This window comes from Cyphomyrmex costatus, unplaced genomic scaffold (genome assembly GCF_001594065.2).
Source record: "Cyphomyrmex costatus isolate MS0001 unplaced genomic scaffold, Ccosl1.0 scaffold129, whole genome shotgun sequence".
Taxonomy (NCBI): Eukaryota; Metazoa; Arthropoda; class Insecta; order Hymenoptera; family Formicidae; genus Cyphomyrmex; species Cyphomyrmex costatus.
The window spans coordinates 102,293-115,520 of record NW_017275271.1 but is presented as its reverse complement, the minus strand read 5'-3'; the positions used below and the strand labels follow the sequence as shown (position 1 = coordinate 115,520).

Genomic DNA, 13,228 nt, shown 5'->3' with positions numbered 1-13,228 from the left:
CCCCCCCCCCCCGCACCCACACCGTCACAGAGGTCTGCCCCGACAGTACTATCATAACAACAGTATAATCGTAGAAGTCGTGTACCCCTGTGCAGGGGGGGGGAAGGTGAAGGTTACTTCGCGTGGAAAGTTTAACGTTTCTGAACAGGGAAAAGTGTAGAATAGTACTTGATATCATGCGTATATAGCAGAAATGAAACGTATATTTTAGAACTATGATTGTTAATAACTTTTTAACGAATGACGAGCGACGGCTAAAATCTATAGGAGGTTACTCAGGGTTATGACCTTGACAGCATATGTCAAGGTCAAGGTCATCGGAGGGTGGTCCCCTTTTGTAAAGGTTTACCGAAAATTCTTTAACTCACCAAACGAAAAATTATTTACACAAAATCGATTCGTCAGTTAACAGTGTATAATGAGAACAAACAAAAGTAAGACATAAAGTAAAATTTAAAAAATTGAAAAAAAGAGCCATGATAGCGGATACTTATTATATTTAAAGATTGAATATTAAAATTCTATTGTGCAGCTACTGTGACTGATGAAACTATACTAAGCAAAATAACAAAAGTCGGTATCGAACGATCAAACTTTATTTACAATGGAAATATAAGAATCGTGAAGACCTTCGTTGTCCGTTTGTAGATTGAGACTATGTTTTTGTTTATTAATGTTTAACATCTCTGAAATTATACGCTTTCTATAGTTAGGTTCTTCATCTAGAATTCTCACATCTTCCCATTGAAAATCATGATTAAACTGAAGTCTATGATCCGTAATGACAGAACGAGTGGAAGTGTTATGCCTAATATGGTTACGATGTTCATTAATTCTGGTCTTTAGTTGTCTCCCAGTCTGTCCGACATAAGATGCATCACAGTCATTGCACTGAATTCTATAAACTACATTGTTTTTTTATGTGTGTGATAGAACATCTTTCTGTACTTTAATATATGTAAGCTTGTAAGGTTATCAAGCTTGGCTTTGTCGCTGCTTGTCGACTCGTGCGTGAGAGTCAGTATGTAACAAGACTCCGAGCTGAGAGCAGTGATGTTATAGTACGGAGGTAGATAAAGGTTTGCTATCGGCAATTGTATTGATTCAGGTTAGTCTTTAGTTTACTCGCTTACGGTAACGTTTCTGGCCTTTGTTAATGTGTACATATCATTACTATTACAGTTGATTACTGCATCATGCGTGTTGATTCTTAAACCGAACCCTCGCTCCATTTGAGTTCCATAAATAGAGCGTCCTTACAAATCAATACAATGGAGAATAAAGCAAAGTTTTATTTTGTCTCGGAGGCTGGTGCGGATACGAAAAGCACTGTAGTTAAAGTTAGAAGAATTCAGCTGCTTGGTCAAGAGGAAAGTTTTTTGTTTCCAGCAGATAAGCAGACTAGTGCTCAACATAAACAGCTTTTTGAAAATCCAATTGTGAAAAATGTCGTTAAAAGTTTAAAAGTTCGCAATAAATTTCGCAATGTTGTGCTGACTCTATCTAAGGAACTGGAGAATATTTATCTGGACACAGAAGGTAATGTTGTGTTGCATGACGAATATTTGGAAGAGGTTACTACAGAGCAAGAGTCGAATGTAAACAGAGAGTCAGCAGGAACATTTGAAAGAAAAACAAGCTCTCTAATAAAGGACATAGTGATTGAAAAATTCAACGGTGAAAATATAAATACGAGTGTTTGGATTAAATTATTTGTGCAGGAGTGTGACAGAGTGGGGATTACCCAAAACAAATACGCTGAAGTATTAAGATTGTTTTTAGAAAAATCTGCATTAGATTGGTATAACGTATTTGTCAAGCAGAACTCTTTGCTAAATTGGGAGGCATGGAATAACGCCTTTATTGATACCTTCTCTGCGCAGTCCTGGACAGACATAACATATGCTTATAACTTTAAGTTTTATAATGGCTCGCTATTAGAATATGCGTTAAAGAAAAGAAGATTATTGCTAGAAGCGGACGATAGCTTGTCTATAAACACACAAATCAACATGATTGTAATTAGCTTACCAAATTTTATCCAAAATAAGTTAGATAGAAAATCTATTACAAATATAGAAAACTTAATGTCAAAATTAAAACAATTTGGTAAGATTAACGAATCGAAAAATGATAATGTAAACAAGAAAATTCTAAACGAAAAAAGACCATGCAGCATTTGTAATTGGTTAGGTTTCAAAAATAGATTTCATTTAGAAAGTGCATGCCGTAATAAAGATAGACAAACTAGAAACTTAAAAAACGAAAATATCAAGGTTACAAATAATAATGAAATACAGGAAGTAGTAGCAAGCCATGAGGAGACAAAAAACGAATAGTCCTCCCACTTATTAAAATTAAGATTTTTGCAAATGGTTGCCCAGCAATTGGTTTATATGACTCTGGATCCAATGTCTCTCTAGTTAGTAGTACATTTTTGAATGATAAAAGAAATACCAAACAAATAATAGGTGGGAGAGATACCATTAAAGGTGTAGCTGGAACGGCGAAAACGGAGGGGATTATAACAATACGTATTAAAATTTGTAATGTAGAAGAGGATTTTCAGTTTTTCATTGTTAAGGAAGGCATTGATTGTGAATTTCTATTAGGATTAGACTCAATAAAAAAATTCAAGCTCTGTCAGGATGAAAATTTGATTATATCACAGAAACAAGAAAAAAAAAAAAACTTAGATAAGCAAAACAACATTAATGAAATAAGAACTAATAGAATGGAGAATATTATTAAAAAAAATGAGATAATCTTTGCCAAATCAAAGTTTGATATAGGAACAGTAAAGGATTATGAAGCCACAGTGAAACTGACAGAAAATAGATACGTTTCAAAGAAACCATATAGATGCTCCTTTCAAGATAAATTAGAAATTGAGAAACAAGTAGAAGATTTATTAAATGCAGGTTTAATAGAGGAGTCAAGCAGTCCTTATGCAGCTCCTGTAACCATGGTTCTCAAGAGAGAAGAAGGAAAAAGATCACGCTTGTGTATCGATTTTAAAGAGCTCAACAAAATAGTAGTGCCAGAAAGTCAGCCCTTTCCAAGGATAGATGATCTTACTATACGCGCCAGAAATTGTAAGTTTTTCTCAAAATTAGATGTGAATTCGGCGTTTTGGTCGATTCCGGTGCGTGCAAAGGATAGATATAAGTTGGCTTTTGTGACACATCACGGACACTGGCAGTGGAGATGTTTACCCTTTGGGTTGAAATCTGCTCCTGCTATTTTTCAAAGAGTTTTAGCAGGTGTGATAAGAAAAAACAAGCTAGATGTTTTCACAGTAAATTATATAGACGATATATTGGTGTTCTCTAAGACTTACGAAGAGCATGTACATCATGTAAAGCAAGTACTGCAAGCACTATATAAACAAGGTTTTAAATTGAATAAAAATAAATGTAAGTTCGCCCAAGAAAAGATAACATATTTGGGACACGAAATTGAAAGCAATATGATTAAACCAATAAATGATAATTTAGTGGCTATTAAGAAGTTTCCTACACCCAAAACAAAAACACAAGCTAGACAATTTTTAGGTAAGATTAATTTTTATTTGGAGTTTATACCAAATCATGTTGTCTTACTGGATCCTTTGAGAAATCTGTTAAGAAAGAATGTATCTTTCGATTGGTCCGAAGAGTGTAGGAATAGTTTTAATTCAACAAAAGAATATCTGTGTACAGTTCCTGCTTTGGCAATTTTTGATCCAGAAGCCCCAATATATATTTTCACTGATGCAAGCATTAAAGGAGTTGGAGCCATATTGAAGCAGCCACAGGAAGATAATTCCTTGAAACCGGTGTTTTTCTTTTCTAGAAAGTTGACAGACGCTCAGAAAAGGAAGAAAGCCATTTTTATAGAATGCTTAGCCATAAAAGAAGCCATTTTATATTGGCAATTTCAATTGTTGGGGAAAAAGTTCTTTGTATTTACGGACCACAGACCCCTGGAAAACCTCAATATCAAAAAAAGTAATGATATGGAACTAGTGCAGATTTTGAATTATATTTCACAGTTTGATTTTGAAATAGTATACAATCCGGGTAAAGACAATATAGAAGCAGATTGTTTGTCGAGAAATCCGGTTTTGGTATCACACGAGGATACAGATAATGATTCTGTGATTAAAACTTCAAATTTATTGAAATTGAACGATATCAAAGAAAATCAGAAATTGTTAAAAGTCGATGATAAATGCATTATTAAAGATGATATAATTTATAAAACTTTAAATAATAGAGAGAAAATATGGACCACTGAAGAATTTGGAAAGTCTCTTATCACCGATGTACATGTAGATCAGGGTCATATAGGCACAAAACAGTTAATTTTAACTTTTGGCCAAAAATTTTATTTTAAAAATATGTATAAACACATAAGATTGACTTGTAGATCTTGTGAAACTTGCATTAAAAACAAATCAAGAATAGGTTGCTTTAAAGCACCTTTGTCTCAACTCGGTCCAGCAAAGGAACCTCTCGAAATAGTGTCTATAGACACGATAGGAGGTTTCAAAGGCAATAAAAGTACAAAAAAATACTTACATTTGGCGGTGGATCATTTCACAAGATTTGTGTACATAATAACTTCAAAGACTCAAGTGGCAAAAGACTTCATAAATTTAATTAAGAAAGTAGAAAAAGATGGAAGTATTAAATTAGTTTTATCAGATCAATATCCGGGTATAAATTCGGCACAGTTTAAGCAATATTTAAATAAACAGAAAGTAGCATTGGTTTTTACAGCAATAGATTGTTCGTTTTCTAATGGACTAAACGAAAGGACAAATCAGACCTTGGTAAACAGAATACGATGTAAAATTCATGAGAATAAAGATAAATCATGGCCTCAGATAGCAGAGGAATGTGTAAAAGATTACAACAACACAATTCACAGTTCGACCGAATTCACCCCTAATTATTTGCTGACAGGACTAAACTATTCATTTTTACCCGATGAGGTAAACGATAACAATTTGACAAATTTGGCCAACAATAGAAAAATAGCTTTTAGAAATTCAAAAGACATTCACAATCAGAATAAGGAATATTACGATAAAAATGTAAAACAGATAGATTATAAAGTAGGAGATTTAGTTTATGTACAAAGCATTAATAAATTAAACAAAGATAAAATAGACCCAATTAGAACAGGTCCTTTTAAAATTAAAGAGAAAATCTCTGATGTAATGTTTTTGTTAGATAGTAGATTTAGAAAAAAGGAGTCAAATATTTTTCATGCTAGTAAGCTTGTCCCTCAATCCGAAGGAGTGTACCCTCGGTCTTAAAAGGGGGGGATGTAAGCTTGTAAGGTTATCAAGCTTGGCTTTGTCGCTGCTTGTCGACTCGTGCGTGAGAGTCAGTATGTAACAAGACTCCGAGCTGAGAGCAGTGATGTTATAGTACGGAGGTAGATAAAGGTTTGCTATCGGCAATTGTATTGATTCAGGTTAGTCTTTAGTTTACTCGCTTACGGTAACGTTTCTGGCCTTTGTTAATGTGTACATATCATTACTATTACAGTTGATTACTGCATCATGCGTGTTGATTCTTAAACCGAACCCTCGCTCCATTTGAGTTCCATAAATAGAGCGTCCTTACATATATTTATTCATCTTATTAGGACTGTGGAAAGAAACTCTTATGTCTTTTTTGTTAAACCGTTTGAATTTTTCTGTGTGTAAAAGTATATAAGGTACCGTAAGCCAAGATACACTTCTCTTATCCTCCAACTTATTATCCTCACGCTTAACATGGATTGTTTGTCTGTTTCTTTGTAGATGTTTTATTTGTTGGTTGATTGTGTCAAAAATAGAAGAAAGTGGGTAGTCATTGTCTAATAAAATATCAATAATAAGTGTTAAGAGAGAGAGAGAGAGAGAGAGAGAGAGAGAGAGAGAGAGAGTTTTTTGTATGGAATGTCGCGTCTGAAAGTAAAAAAGCTCTATCAACCAACGAATAAATTACGCCTCTCTTTTGTGAGATTGGATGGTTAGAGAGAAAGTTCAAAAATCTACCAGAGAATGTAGGCTTACGATACCAATCAAGTCTAAAAATTCAAGTTTTTCTCCTCCAACTTCACAAGTAAATTGGAGGCAAGGATGGAATGTATTATATTAAACCAGAAGTAATGTGTCAATTTTTTCAGAGTCAACCACAGTACATATATCGTCCACATATCTAAAATAAAAGAGGGTGTCAATATTACAACATGCCAGTGACGTAGATTCTAATCTGCTCATCACCAGATCAGTTACGGGATTCTCTAAACGTTTTATCGATGATTGTCGCTATCGTTAACTAGCGACAGCCAATGGCAGGTCAATCCTAAAAGAAAGCGCGGCTCTCATTGGCTGTCGCTAGTTAACGATAACAACAATTATCGAAAAACCGTTTAGAGAATCCCGCAACAGCAATGATGGGTGACAAGGGTGAGCCCATGGGCGTGCCAAAGCTTTGTTTGTAAATCTTATTATCAAATATAAAATAAGTAGAGTCTAAAATAAATCTAACTGCCTCCAGAAACTCATTTTTTGGTAGAGGACAATCTCTAGATATAAAGTTCCACTTCTCATTAATACAATCTATGGCTATGTCTAAAGGTATATTCGTAAAAAGTGAAATGACATCCAGAGAGATAAGTTTATAATTTTCTTTTACTTTTATGTTTTTTATCTTGTCTATTAACTGAAAACTGTTTTTTATGTAGCTGTATGTTTTAGGAATCGTGCTATATAAAATGTGTAAAAAGGCAGCTAGGGAGTGCAATGGACTCCCTATCGATGAGACAATGATTCTTAGAGGGTAATTAGGCTTGTAAATCTTCGGCAACCCATAAAAGCTCTCGGAAGCGACCCATCACTACAATACAATGTTTTATATTTTAAATTATCGATGAAATTCTTTGATTTCCACCTAGGTGATTTCCACTTAGGTGAGCATGCTCCTTATAGTAGGGGAGGCCAAGTGGGGATTTTGGGATTTACTCGAGCGCGTCAGAATAACATAAAGGGGGAGAACTTGCACCCTAATAAATACCCCCACCAAATATTAAACCTCTATATAGAGCCGGGGGTCCAGGGGATTAATAAATAAAAAAAATCGATCGTTCGAAAACTCGAGCGCGTCAGATTAAGGTATGGTATGTTAATTACATATAGAAAAGTGTACATTTCAAAAATCTGACGCGCTCGAGAAAATTTTTTTTTCCCCCTTTTTTTTGACCCCTTCCTACAGCTAACCCCACCACGTAAACCGTCAGATTAATATTTATCCGTTATCAGAAACACATGGGTCGCTTACACTATTAATATCTGACACGCTCGAGTATTTCATTGTCACTGTTTTTTTTGAAAGCCTGTACACGCTCCCTCCACCACTGAAACGGCATACATCATATAACCTTTTTTTCTTTTTAGCATCTAATCTTCACAATCCAATAGGTCCCCACGATGCTCGAGTAAATCCACATTTAGCATCTCGGCCTCCCCTACTATTAAAGCTGACGTGAGTTTTTTAGTGGGATCTTTATTAATAATTATATACGTATCAGTATCACTCAACATCGTATTCATTTTAGAGACATAGTGCTCCCTGTCCAAGGCCACTGTGACATTGCCTTTATCTGCGTTTGTAAAAATAATGTTAGGTTGTGTTTTAAAGAAATTAACAGTATCGGATTCTAGTTTTGCTAATTGTTTGTCAGTCGATGAAGTGAAAATAGAGGATGAGATTAAATTATTTAAAATGGGTAATGTATGGTTGGTCATATTGATTCTTCTGTCAATAGGCATAAACATGGCTCTTACTTAATATATGTAAATACTAAATATTTTCTTGATGTATGTAATATTTTAATTGGAATTAAAAATCTGTTTTATCGACATATCGATTAAGTTCGGCTGTCTCTCCAGCATCGCCTTATAAGCGCCACCACATATCAAAAGACCGCAAAAATATTCTAAGCTTAAATTATACGTTACACAAAAAACGCTTTAAACTTATTTGTACACCCAATAAATTCTTTTCCCAATAATTTCATTTCTTTATGTCATCTCTTTAAGCTACAAGTTCACGAAGTTTCATTAAAATCAGAATTTAACACCTCGAGAGGTTCCCTTGTTAGTAGAGTCTATGATCTTATTACATTACTAAATAACAAAGTTATTTTTTAATTATTGTTGTAATAAACTAGTTTCATTCTAGAACTATTCTATTGCTCGTGTTTGACATATCTATTTAAATATATTGGGTGTATTCTAAAGACCTATAATGAAAGATGCGCCAACTGTCCCCCACCACTACTTCTGTCCGACATCTTGTACCCATACGTAACCTAACCCTTTCGTAATGATCATGTCAACAAAGTGGAGTTGGAGTACCAGAAGAAGAATCAGAGATGTTGCAAACTCTACAGAGGGAATGTACGATCGCATCCGAAATCATCAGATGTTTGAAATTGAAAAATAAAATACTTAAGAGCATTAAAATAATCCTACGAAATGAATCGAATGAAAAAGGCAATACATTTGATGGAACATATGATTGAATATAACAAATAAAAAAATAATTATACATGTTTATATATTTGAATATTGATGATTAATAAAATTTTCATATATTTGAGCAATTAGTGTCATTTTTAGCTTTAAATTTTATTTGAATCTAAACATTGAATGTTAAAATATTTAGAATAAATAATATCATAATATTATATAAAAATAATATTATATCGACTCGTTTGAATAAATCTAAGTGTAAGGTATAATGTCATTCGAGTCTTCACAAGATGTTGGTGTGTGATAAATAAATCCTTTATTGTAGAACAATTGTATACGTTTCGATCCTCATTCGGATCCTTATCAATATGTACATCTAATGATATTAAAGTGCTTCCTGGAACACTGTACATTATAAATCAAACTAAATTATCAACGTTATGTTAACAAAGAAATACAAAGAATATTAAATAATTACATGTTATATATTAATAACTAAAGAACTATCAGGTTGTATTAATGACAGTAAAAAACAATATAAGATTAAAATATAATAAAAAAATGTTATAAAATTATAAAATTAACAATTCTTCCATAAAATGTAAAAATGTAATAAACTTACATAATATATTAGATGTGAAACGATGTAATATGTTATCATGTCAAGTGGTAAAGCGATAATGTTATTAATACATAATATAAAAATGACTATTAGAAGTTAAAGGTTATTGAAAATATGAAAATCAGTTATTTATAAATAAACAATCATATGCCTTGTCAAGTAAATCCGTATCTGTCTGTAAATTTAAACTGTTCTTTTGACGATGAATATGTAGCATTTCTGATATGAGTCTTTTATTTAAAATAATCTCCTCGTCAAGAATTTTAACATTATCCCAATCAAATTCATGCGAGAATTCTAGTCTGTGATCTGTAATTACCGATTTTTGTTGCGTGTTCCTATTAATATGATTTTTGTGTTCTGATATTCTAGTTTTTAGAGTCCTCTTTGTTTGTCCCACATATGTTGCATCACAATCACAACAAGAGATCTTGTATACTATATTAGAGTGTAACATAGTCTGTAATGTGTCTTTCTGTACTTTAATAATACTGTCCAAATTATTGATACCTTTATAAGCCAGTTTATAAGTTTCACATTTATTAAAATAATTCTTAATTTTATTAGGCAAATTAGATATATATGGCATTGTGTTGAAAGATATTTAGCTTATGGTGTCCCTAAAGTACACAAAATGGATAATCCTTTACGTATTATTATATCTTCTATAGGTAGTCCATTACACAATTTAGCCACTTTGTTGCATCACATTCTCAAAATAAGTATACCTAAAAATGAATATTCAGTTGTTAATAGTTTCCATATCACGAAGAATATTCATAAATTACGAATTAAAGAGGAAGATCAGTTGTATTCATTAGATGTAGTATCTTTATTTACGAATATTCCAATTGATTTAGTTAATAATAGTATCAATAATAAATGGTCTGTAATACAAAATAATACAAATTTGAATAAAGAAGAATTCATGATTGCCATAAAATTAGTATTAGAGTCTTCCTTTTTTATTTTTAATGACAAAATTTATAAACAAACATATGGGGTTCCTATGGGTTCTCCATTATCACCCATTATAGCTGACTTAGTTTTACAAGAATTGGAAGTAAAATGTTTAGACAGTTTAACTATACAACCCACATTTTATATGAGATATGTGGACGACATTGCTTTAGCAATTAATCAAGATAATATAAATATACTTTTAAATAAATTCAATAATTATCATCCTAGGATTCAGTTTACATTAGAAGAAGGTAAAAACAGACTTAATTTTCTTGATGTTACTCTAATAAAAAATAATAATTCTATTATATATGATTGGTATCAAAAACCAACATCATCAGGAAGATATCTTAATTATTTTTCACAACACCATGAGAGTCACAAGATAGGAGTTATAATTAGTTTAACGGATAGAGTTCTACATTTGTCTCATCCATCCTTTCACGAACAAAACTTAGACAAAATTATAAAAATTTTATTACATAATGGGTATCCACTTAAATTGATTTTTGATACTATAAAGAGAAGAATATATAAGAAATTGGATTTACATAATAATATTGATAGAGTAACTAATAATGACAATAATCTTAATAATAACAAAAAGTTAAATTATTTCACAATGCCATATATATCTAATTTGCCTAATAAAATTAAGAATTATTTTAATAAATGTGAAACTTATAAACTGGCTTATAAAGGTATCAATAATTTGGACAGTATTATTAAAGTACAGAAAGACACATTACAGACTATGTTACACTCTAATATAGTATACAAGATCTCTTGTTGTGATTGTGATGCAACATATGTGGGACAAACAAAGAGGACTCTAAAAACTAGAATATCAGAACACAAAAATCATATTAATAGGAACACGCAACAAAAATCGGTAATTACAGATCACAGACTAGAATTCTCGCATGAATTTGATTGGGATAATGTTAAAATTCTTGACGAGGAGATTATTTTAAATAAAAGACTCATATCAGAAATGCTACATATTCATCGACAAAAGAACAGTTTAAATTTACAGACAGATACGGATTTACTTGACAAGGCATATGATTGTTTATTTATAAATAACTGATTTTCATATTTTCAATAACCTTTAACTTCTAATAGTCATTTTTATATTATGTATTAATAACATTATCGCTTTACCACTTGACATGATAACATATTACATCGTTTCACATCTAATATATTATGTAAGTTTATTACATTTTTACATTTTATGGAAGAATTGTTAATTTTATAATTTTATAACATTTTTTTATTATATTTTAATCTTATATTGTTTTTTACTGTCATTAATACAACCTGATAGTTCTTTAGTTATTAATATATAACATGTAATTATTTAATATTCTTTGTATTTCTTTGTTAACATAACGTTGATAATTTAGTTTGATTTATAATGTACAGTGTTCCAGGAAGCACTTTAATATCATTAGATGTACATATTGATAAGGATCCGAATGAGGATCGAAACGTATACAATTGTTCTACAATAAAGGATTTATTTATCACACACCAACATCTTGTGAAGACTCGAATGACATTATACATCATAATATTATATCATTATCATAATATTACATATTTCATAAAACAAGACCATACTTCGCAATTTTTACCTACATATTTTTATAACCATATACGTAACAGGCTCTCATCTTCTCACCTAGCTTGACAGCGTCAGGTAAGGTTGGCACGGGTACGCAATGGCGGACCAATCACGGGCCGTTCGCGGTTGGCGCATCTTTCATTATAGGTCTTTAGTCTATTCCGAATCGGGTTAGTTTAGCTTATTTTTTTTTCCTAGATGTTGGCAGCTCTCTAAACCGAAAAGTGTTCCGAATCTGACGGATGGTCATATGTATGAATAACACGACCGTCCATCGGATTCGGAACACTTTTCGGTTTAGTTACGAAACTGCCAACATCTAGAAAAAAAATAAGCTAAACTAACCCGGTTCAGAATACTCCCATTATTGTTGATGCAATTTCGAACTGGAATAATTTTATAATTTTTAATTGAAATATTACTCATTTGTACACGCAAATACAGATGATAATGAAACTGAGGAGGCTCCTCAAAGAAGCAACAAAATTATGTTAACGGAAACTTCTACAAATGTAGTTCCACGACCTGTTGAAACGTTTAAAAAAGGTCTACTAAAGTCTGCAAACAACAGTATGGATAAACAAACAGAACTCAATGTTAAAACTGAAGTTAGATCACCATCACCCATACCCGAAGATTCCGTAGGAGAAGAAATAAGTAAGCAGTCAATATCATCTGCTACGTTCAATCAAGAGAAAAAAGTCGAAGAAACGGAAAATGTTCAAAAGCAACAGCAAGAAAAAAGTGAAGTAACATGCAAACGAGAAACATTAGACGAGCAAAAGGAAGAAGAGACGGTAAATAGTAAAAATAAGTGTCAGCAGTCGAAAAATGCAGAGGGAGATGATAATGATAACATTGGACAGAAGACCTCAGAAGTAGAAAAGAAAATTGATACAGAAAAATGTGTTGAATCTGTCGTAACAAGAACGAAACTTGAACCAGTTCAAACTACAAAATTGCAAGGAAAGTCAAAAGCAACCGGTCGAGTAATAGGAGGTTGGATTTAATTGAATATTTTGGTGCTTTCCAGTAAAAGACACAGGTGTACACATGTATTTCATCTTTATTTAACATTAGCAAACAATATAAAAATATTTTGATTTATTGTGTTATATTATGTTATCTGTGTTTCTCTTGTTAGAAAGCACTCTTTATCTTATTATTTAAATAAATATTTATTTAAAATTATTTATGTATTTTTAAAATTTAAATATTTTAATTTTTAAAATATATAGCTTATTAAACTTAAATATATCTGTTTTTTAAACTCCGTTATTTTTAACGTCTATTATTATAATAATGTGCTCATATTAATAAACATTGAGCGCTAATTGTATCACATAAAATCGTTATCTAGAATAGGCGCATTAGAATAGGCGAATATGTTTCTCATATCCAATCAGAAATTTAGAAGAATACACCAATAACAGTGAGCGCTCACTAAACTGTTAAGTCCGTTGAATGCGCCTATTCTAGATAACGATTTTATGTGATA

At 31.9% G+C, this 13,228-nt stretch overlaps 1 protein-coding gene across 1 annotated transcript in view; it reads left to right on the top strand.

The window, feature by feature from the left end:
• trp (transient receptor potential) overlaps positions 1-12,740 on the top strand; it is a 225,954-nt gene extending 213,214 nt beyond the window's left edge. The window contains exons 20-21 of the mRNA XM_018550779.1: positions 5,309-5,320; positions 12,175-12,740. Of these exons, the coding sequence (XP_018406281.1) occupies positions 5,309-5,320; positions 12,175-12,740 (578 nt within the window). The remainder of the gene's footprint in view (positions 1-5,308; positions 5,321-12,174) is intronic.
• The last annotated feature ends 488 nt before the right edge of the window (positions 12,741-13,228 follow it).